General features: G+C 37.0%; 1 protein-coding gene across 1 annotated transcript in view; it reads left to right on the plus strand.

Annotated features, from left to right (window-relative positions):
- Positions 1–9,248, plus strand: part of LOC107670059 (triple functional domain protein-like) — a 65,880-nt gene that overhangs the window by 27,754 nt on the left and 28,878 nt on the right. Inside the window, exon 2 of the mRNA XM_016462540.1 lies at positions 7,771–7,824. Coding sequence (XP_016318026.1) covers positions 7,771–7,824 — 54 coding nt within the window. The remainder of the gene's footprint in view (positions 1–7,770; positions 7,825–9,248) is intronic.

The following is a 9,248-nucleotide window of genomic DNA, read 5'->3' on the forward strand; positions in this document are numbered from 1 at the left end:
GTAAACTTACAGATTAAGGGGCGGTAATATTATAATGAGATCCCTTTGCCACGTCACCAAGGGAGCGAAATCAGACGCACTCGTTTTCTCAGACGCTTGTAGAAAAAGGCTTCCCAAAACAAAGTTACTGGGTTAATCTTTTTCACGTTTCTTTGGTTGGTAGATGCACCGGGGACCTGATTATAGCACTTAAAACCTGGAAAAGTCAGATTTTAAGGCGCGAGTGTTCACGAAGCACAAACAAGTGATCATTTCGACCCTTTGCCCAACGGGGATGGGGGTGGCAGGGTGAACGTGGTTGTAGTGTCCATAGGAGAGCTGTTGCTAGAGGTAGAGGCAGCAGGGGTAGGAGAAATAGGGCTGGAAGTAGCACTAGCTCTTTGGATCCAGTCAGAGCGGCTCTGGATCCAGTGCCCCAAAGAGGGGAGAGTGGCCGCGGTACATGGTGCAGTCAGTGTGGGGTAGGTCTGTGCACTGTGCCATGCAGTGAGAGGTACCATGCTCTCAAGAACTATAAACTTTGTCACCTAGATACCTGATTGGGCAGATAGCTGGTCAACTGATCAAAAAATAGGCACATGCATTTTACTATGGCACAGTAATATAGTAATAATTTACTACATTCTCCTGTTTTACTGTTGATTTCCTCTTTTCCTGATCATTTGGAATGACAATAAAAAGACAAAAAAAACATGCAAATAAGTTCAAACATCCATTCAATATCTTATTATTTCCTGAATATTACTTATGAACTGATCAAAAAGTAGGCTACTGTTCACATGCGTGTTACTACTATATAGTATAGTAATATAGTAATAATTTAGTACTTTCTCCTGTTTTATTGTTGGTTTCCTCTTTTCTGATCATTTGGAATGAGGATAAAAAGAAAAAAAAAAAAACCCGCAAATAAGTTAAAACATCAATTCAATATCTACTATTTCCTGAATATTATGAAATTCAAAATGGCCGCCTCGGATGACGTCATAATATGCAAATTAGACCAATATATTTACACCCCACATAAACTTTCGGTCATGCCCAACATTTTTCTAATTTACAGTAGATCTCTATCTTTAAGCCCTTTCAAGCCACAAGCTTTTGAAATCTTGATGTCAAAATCCAGCATTTTTCCAAAAATCCCTGGCGCCTAAAGGGTTAAATCATAAATAAATAAATTGATATTGTGACAAGCCGCCACAAATAACTCAATGTATAGGAAACACTGGACACTGCTATAAGTCAAATGGCCATAGTGATAACAAAAATAAAAGATTTCACACACATTACACAGCCCACAGACCCATTTCATGAGGAAAGTTAACATGCACATTATAATCAGCCCAGAAGTTTCGTCTGAATTGAACGCGTTTCTACTTTCACATGCAAATGACTTGTTGCACTTATGAATATGATAACTTTCCGGCATCAATTCTAGTAGGGTAAAACGTAATTCCGCTTTCGAAACGGTCGGTTTTGCCCTGCCATTAGCTGAAGCTGTGTGTGAACAAGTCGCGGCTGCAGAGTGTGAGCTGCTCTATCTCACGCAGCCTCAGAGGGAGTTCCGCAACAACGCTTAGCTGCCCGCCGGTGCGCCTGCCTATAAATCAACCTAATTTGCAGCACAATCGGCCGATGCCGATTAATTAAAAAATGTCAAAAATCGGCCGGCCGATCAATCGGTCGACCTCTATTCAAAATAAATAAATAAATGTTATAATATTATATAAAGACTACTAAAATAGTGTTTTAGTAAAGTTTGACATCCTATTTTTAAACTCACCTGTTTACATTCATTATTACATGATAAATGTGATCGTTCAAAAGTACATAGATGCAAACACCTCACCTTTCAGTGACAACTCACCTTTTTGAGATCAAAATAGATCACCTATGAGATTTGCTTAGATCCAATGAGAAAGTGTTTTTATGGGGGGGGTCTTACAAGGGTAAATGAACTGGTTTTTTCAATAAGTTTTGTATAGTATTTTCTTTACTCTTTAATTCAAAATCTATGCCTGAAAACGGTAATATTTTATGTATTTGAGGTCTGAGATGTGGGAACGGTGCAGAGAGAGGGCAAACATTTTGCATTTTAGGTTAGCATTGCCATCTAATCAGCCGGTATCGTCTTAAATAGCCTGCATAGCACTTAATCTTTTAAAACATTAGATTTTGACCAAATGTATTCAATCTTGATTTTTGTAAAATGTTGCAACAAGATTTTAAAAAAGTTTGTTTGTTTTTGTGAAAAATTACAGTTTTGGACATACAAGGTATTAAAAAACTATATAAAAAAAAAACACCTTAAAGTAACTACAAATGAGCATGTAAACTAAAGCAAATGTCTTCAAAAGAAATTCCGTGTGGAGCATGCCCCCGATCCGCGCAATGTTCTCACCTTTTTTTGCAGGCAAATCAGCTAGTGGTATGCAAAGCCAGTTGGCTAATCGGTTAGCTTGTGAACTAACTACAAAAGCATTTAATTTTACCAGTTATAGCTTTTGTTTATAGAATATGAAATGGATATTCATTCAGTATTTTTTCTAAAAGCATCTTAATTATCATATTGTGAATGCTTTATCAATGATAAATTCAATTATTTTTTTATTTACTTTGAGTTGGTCATTTTTATTAAAATGCCATTGATCTTCTGAAAAGCAAAGGCTTTTGTCTTGTGACGTATGCAAGCTGCATGGCTTCACTTTTAAGCTGTGAATGCAGTAAATAGCTGGTCTTGCTAAACTGGCATGAAGAAAGTACCTTTTCTTTTGAATCTTTTTGCACACACTCCTCTTTCATCCTGCCCTTACATGCTCCATATTTTGCCCATAAGCATGTGACTACATGCAACATGTGCCAGTAACACTGCTTTTTGCATCCTTATAAAACAGAAGCTTCCCATGATTCTTCTCTGTCAGGCAGTTTATGCGTGATATAGAGGTCAGAACCTCTGCTGGATTAGTCCAGTGACTGGTGCCCAGACTCAAAGCTTAACCTCCATGCCAACATGGAGCAGGGTTTTAGGGTCACTGGAGCAGGTCAGCATGAAGCAAAGACAGTTTTCATGTTTCCAGAGCTTGGGTGTGGTGTTAATTCGCCAGGAAAGGAGAACTGAAGCACATGGAGTTAAAACTGATGTTAGTTAAATGTGCTTCTCATCTGTTATCTGTTTGTGAGAGAATTAAAAAAACATCCCCAGGCACCACAAGCACTAAAGATCTTAAAAGGCTTTAGTCAGCATTAGTGGTCGACCGATATTTGTTTTTTGATAGCCGATGCCAATATCTTGGAAAGCAGGTTGGCCGATGGCCGATATAAATCCGATATAATTTTATTTATTTTAATTAATATTTAAGAAATTTGAAATGGATTAAAAATAAATGTGTTAAATAAACATACTTTAGATGACAAAGTATTTTTCACAAATAAATAAATATTTAATAAAAAATATAATTAAAAAGTAAAAGCCAAGGTAACACTCATTTTACATATAGCACACAGTGAAAATTACATGAATATGGCAGTGGGCAAATGCATAAAGTGCAGCATAATTTAAAATCACGAGTTTAAAGTTTGTCGATTGCGCATCTCCAGTGAAGCTGAACTCTACTCCTGTCAGCATTCAATTCACGGATCGACTGTCACACAGAGAACACGCGATCATGCAGGATACACACATGCACACTTCACAAGATCTCACAACTGGATCCGACTAAGTTTGCAAGGTTTTTGAAATTAGATGTTTATTAGACATTCAAAGATTTGTTTAAATGATATAAATGTGTATTTGCTGAATTCTGATGGCAAACAAGAACGAGTAAGGAGCCATTGGCTCCATATAAGAAAAAAACGTATTTTCAACTTATTTTTTTTAGGTGCCACAGAATAAATGTGTTTTATTTATTTTATTATTATTATTATTTATTATTATTTTTTTTTACATTTTAACATTTCAATAATACTGTCTGCAAAATAACTAAATTTAAATATAATGTAAATGTAAATAACAAAACTAAATTGAAATTTTAAAACAAGCCCCAAATCAAATAAAATCAAATAAAAAATTTGCCTTCAGTTTTGTGAAACTATACATAAAAAATATCTGCATGAAACAGAAACAGCAGACGAGCTGAACGAGACGCAGATTCACTCTCTGCCAGCAGGTGGCGCTTAAAGTGGTTCCTTGGTTTCAGCTGTAAACAAAGCAGCGCTGCACTTATGGCAAGATGAAAAGAAAAAATACCATCTAAACTTTTCTAAAGACAGTAAGTTCCCCTCAGACATACATTCATATAAACTCCTACCCCTAATTGAATCGCGATTTGTTTAGCATCTCAACCGATTTGAATCGTCACATATTTGAATCGATTTTCAACCGGCTCGCGGTGAATCGTTACATCCCTAGCAATAGCGCATAAATATAGCAAAATGCTCCTCTTTATAGTTATTTTTTTAGCTGACTGATGATCTTATGGAAACCGAATGGTTATTCTGAGGTAAATGTATTATTACGTTGCAGTGTTTACAAGCTTTACACGTTTTCCACAGTTTGAAACACTGAATGAGCTTTTACATGAGACATTTCAGTAAGTTGTACTGTAGGCTCCCTTATAAAATAGCCCTTTTGATGTTAATTCATGTTCATTTTGTACTATAGTAGTAAAGAGAAAGATATAATGGGTTCACTTACCACTTGAACGGAGGCGCTAAAGCGATCGATCCTGCTTCATTAAAGAGTGCCAAAACTGTATTTATTGTTAGAATTTCGTTATGAATTAGGCATAATTTATAGCTGATACTTTGTTTATTAAAAAGTAACAAAGCACAAAGCCTTTTGCGATATTGGACGGCAAGTGCGCTTCAAATAATATGAAGTTAACGCATTAACAGATCACAGCATATAGACTAAGAAGAAGCCATATTAGTAATGATTATAAACGAGAACTGTTAACGATATTGCCAATATCCACACAGCTGACAGCTTTACCTGTTGTAGTTTGTTCAAGTTGAGAACGAAATAGACACTGCTTTTGTGCACTTTTACTTGCACGTGACGTCTCCGTCATCTCTCTGGCTGCGTGTGTATTTTCAGTTGTATTAAAGTATTTAATTGGTATTTTTCAATAATTAATAAGTTCATAATCTATATTTTCTACCATCTTTTTTTTTCATTAATCTAATCACAGTGCATTCTGGGTTTGCCTACTCTGCAAAAGGTTACAAATTAGGTTACAAATTGCTGCCTTAGAATTTGTCTAAAATGTTGCTTCTTGGAAGGCAGCATTTTCTGTTTCCTTTATTTTTAATAGTATTTAATATTTTTATTTTATTATTAGGTTGTGTTTTTGTTTTAACAAATTTATTACAATTTGTTATTGTTGCACAACAGAGTCAAGAACCTAGGCGTTGTCTTTAATTCTGATTTATTATTCGACAAGTAGATAAATTCTGTCGTGAAAGGAAGCTTCTTTCATCTCCGATCCATCGCCAAATTAAAACAGTTCCGCTCAACGAAGGACCTAGAGGTAGTGATCCATGCACTTATTACATCCCGGCTTGATTACTGCAATTAGTATGGGTTATTATATAATTAATATAATATATATAATGTAATTATATGGGTTTATATCATTCCTCTATACATCGTTTGCAGTTGGTCCAGAACGCGACAGCTAGACTTTTGACGAGCACTAGGAAGAGAGAGCACATTACTCCTGTTCTCACTTCCTTGCATTGGCTACCAGTTAAATACAGAGTCAATTTTAAGGTTTTGCTGCTTATGAAGCTGTGCATGAGCTAGCACCTCAATATATTGCTGATCTCCTTAAACCATATTCTGTGTCAAGATCTCTCCGCTCTTGTAACCAATTGCTTCTTTCTGTTCCCCGGTCTCATTTAAAGACTAAAGCCTGTATTATACTTTCCGCGTGCGTGAGTCTGCTAGGGTCCGCTATGGTATGCGTGACGTAAAAATCGTCATCAGAGAGTGTGCGCGGAGGCTCTGCGCGGACATCCGCGTGCCTCCCATTTTTTGTGACAGCGCGTACTTGTCCGCGCTACAAAAGCACCAACTGCGCATGCGCAGGCTGTGTGAAGAAGCCCGTTGCTACTCGAACCTGTACAATCCGTCGATAAAACAATATAAAGGCAGTAGTGCTGGGCGGTATGACCAAAAATTTATATTAAGGTATTTTTCAAAATTATACCGGTTTCACGGTACATGACGGTATTTTTTTTTCATGCATGACCGGGTGTTAACCATATTTTCTACTGATTGAGAGAGGAAATACTGCAGTATATTGACTTAGAATGCCCTATTTTACTGTCATGATGAGTGAATATTGTCAAAAAATACCACACTAAATAGTGACTAAACACGACCCCTTTTAATAGATGTTAACCAGGAGTCACTCTCATCCAGATGTGCAATAACTGTGGGCAATTGTTTGTTCACATGTTCGTTTACTCTTCAAGCCGATCTACTGCGCATGTATGGAACATGTCCGCAGAGCGGACCATCAGCGTATGCTTTCGGTAGTATAAATACAAGTAGTCCGCATCCGCGCTGTTCGTGCACGCGTCCGGATTGCTCTCGCGGAAAGTATAACAGGCTTAGAACGAGCTGTTTTAGGTAGGCGTGGTTGACTCTTAACTTTTATAAAGAATATCTCTTTGGATTTGAGACTTTAGTGTGTGTGTGTGTGAGACGCGGGAGCTGATGGCAGGGGGCGGGTGGATATTTGTGGCGGTCAATGTGGATATTGTGGATGAGTTCTTCTGTGTCATCACGTTCTATTAGTTCTACAGCTTCAGTTTTGGAACTTTCACGCTTAGTAACACATACAGCTGTTCCCTCACCACAGTACAACAGTGAAAAGGGACCCCTTTCAAACAGTGTAGCGTTCCGAACGTTGTTTAAGCGACATACTTTGTGTATTGCGGTATTTAAAAAATTCATATCATAACAAAAATAAACACCGGTATTCGGTATGAACCGGTATACCGCCCAGCAGTAAAAGACAGCCAGATGTGCAATAACTGTGGGCAATTGTTTGTTCACATGTTCGTTTACTCTTCAAGCCGATCTACTGCGCATGTATGGAACATGTCCGCAGAGCGGACCATCAGCGTATGCTTTCGGTAGTATAAATACAAGTAGTCCGCATCTGTGCTGTCCGTGTACGCGTCTGGATTGCTCATGTGGAAAGTATAACACAGGCTTAAGGGTGATCGAGCTTTTGCAGTTGCAGCACCTAAACAGTGGAATGCACTTCCAGTTGCCGTGAGATCCTCTCCCACGTTGGACACTTTTAAATCTAGATTGAAGACTCATTTATTCTCTTTAGCCTATGATGTTGCCTGAGAATATTGGGGTTATAAAGTTGTGTATGGTTTATCTTGCATGCTTTTATTTGTATCTTATGAGTTTATTTATTTATTTGTTGTTGCTTTTGATGTTTAATTATATGTATAAATTGTACAGCACTTTGGTACAACGCTTGTTGTTTTAAATGTGCTTTATAAATAAACGTGAACTTGAACTTGATTTATAAAAAAATCATATTATTGAAACTCATGAGAATCTACGAATCTGCTATTTTGCAGACTCTGATTAATTTTACTTAATTTTTCATTTTATTTCTTTATTATTATTAATAATATAATAAAATAATACACACTAAAATCATAACTATCAACTATAATGAAGCTCGTATTTTACAGACTATCTTTAGTTGGTCTAACTCATCTTTTTTTGTTTTTTCTTCATAGATTGTTCGTTTTCAAAATGTGAGCCCAAAGCCGATGTCTCCAATCAAATAACAGGTAAAGAACATCAAAACTGTTGATAGTTTATGTTCATGCTGTGTTCTTGAGTCTGATTGGCCAGTAAACCTCAAGTTTCATCACAACCTAAAAAAAACATCTAATTTTGCTATTCACTTTCACCTGTGTTTTTCTGCTTGGCAGGTTTTGGCTTTGTTTGTTTTGTCTGTACATTATCATGAAAGGAAAGACGTGTTTGAGGGTTCTTGTCTCTGTTTGATGTTTTGACTGGATGTCTCTTTCTGACAGAGAAAAAGCACAGCAAATATCAGAGCTTGAGAAGCACAGCAAATATCATGTCCGCTGGATAAACATCAAACGATGTTTGACGTTTTGTATACACAGACAACAAATGAATTGTTTTATCCGCGACTTGAACCCTGACTCTGATCAGCTATTCGTCCATTAGTATAAACTTTTTTCTTTGTCCATAGTGTGGACATAGCTCGCTGGCAATGATCGGGAGCGTATGTTGTGTATGATACACATTCTTTACATCTCTGACATGATGATTTTGAGTCAGGAAATCGCTGCTCCCAGAGCCGCAGAAATGTTGACAGTTCACACTCGTGGGGTTAAAATGAACCACATGTGCGCAATAGGGAGGAATCTGCCAGTGTTTTCAGAGCGAGACATCCAGCAGTTCTGTCATGAACACTTTTATGGCCTGTGCTTGCTGTAAGGAAGGTTTTACTACCCTAAAGTATGCTTCTCCAAATAACCAATCCATACTACTATAAAAGTAATAGTATCCAGCGTTGGGGAAGTGAAACTGTAGCTTGCCAAGCTACTCATATTTTAAAGTAGCTTAGATGGTCAAGCTACTCATTTGATAAAGTAGTTATTTATCTTTTTAAATATATGAAGATCAGATGAAATAATGTATTAATAATGGCACAATGAGGGTCTTGGTTAGAATGACAGCATTTTCTAGTAGTAGGGATTTTGATTTGGTTTAACAACAGCAAAAATGTCATTTTACACTTAATAAAACTAGAAACACACTCTTTTTGTGTGATTAACAGCAGTTTAACCCAATATTTCTCTATAACAAGGGCTCAAATAAATGGTGAATTGTTTTTGAATGGTTTCTTTTAGAGCCCGACCGATATGGGTTTTTTGGGGCCGATACCGATATTAGGGAGTAAAAAAAAGGCCGATACCGATATATCGGCCGATATTATGAAACAAAGCGACATATTTGTACTAGACAAGTATAAAATTACCGCGGATAAAAAAATATATATATTCTGAACCCCATGTGGATATACACAAACTGAGAAAGTCAAAAAGTGTTACTTTGTGCCCCGCTCTCCCCTACCTCTGTAAATAAATACAATATAAATTCACGTCTCGCGCACTTTAATGCCCTTTGAATGTAACGTGTACGTTCCCTTGGAACTGGAATCATGGCGGAATATCAT

This window comes from Sinocyclocheilus anshuiensis, unplaced genomic scaffold (genome assembly GCF_001515605.1).
Source record: "Sinocyclocheilus anshuiensis isolate Anshui unplaced genomic scaffold, SAMN03320099.WGS_v1.1 scaffold253, whole genome shotgun sequence".
NCBI lineage: Eukaryota > Metazoa > Chordata > Actinopteri > Cypriniformes > Cyprinidae > Sinocyclocheilus > Sinocyclocheilus anshuiensis.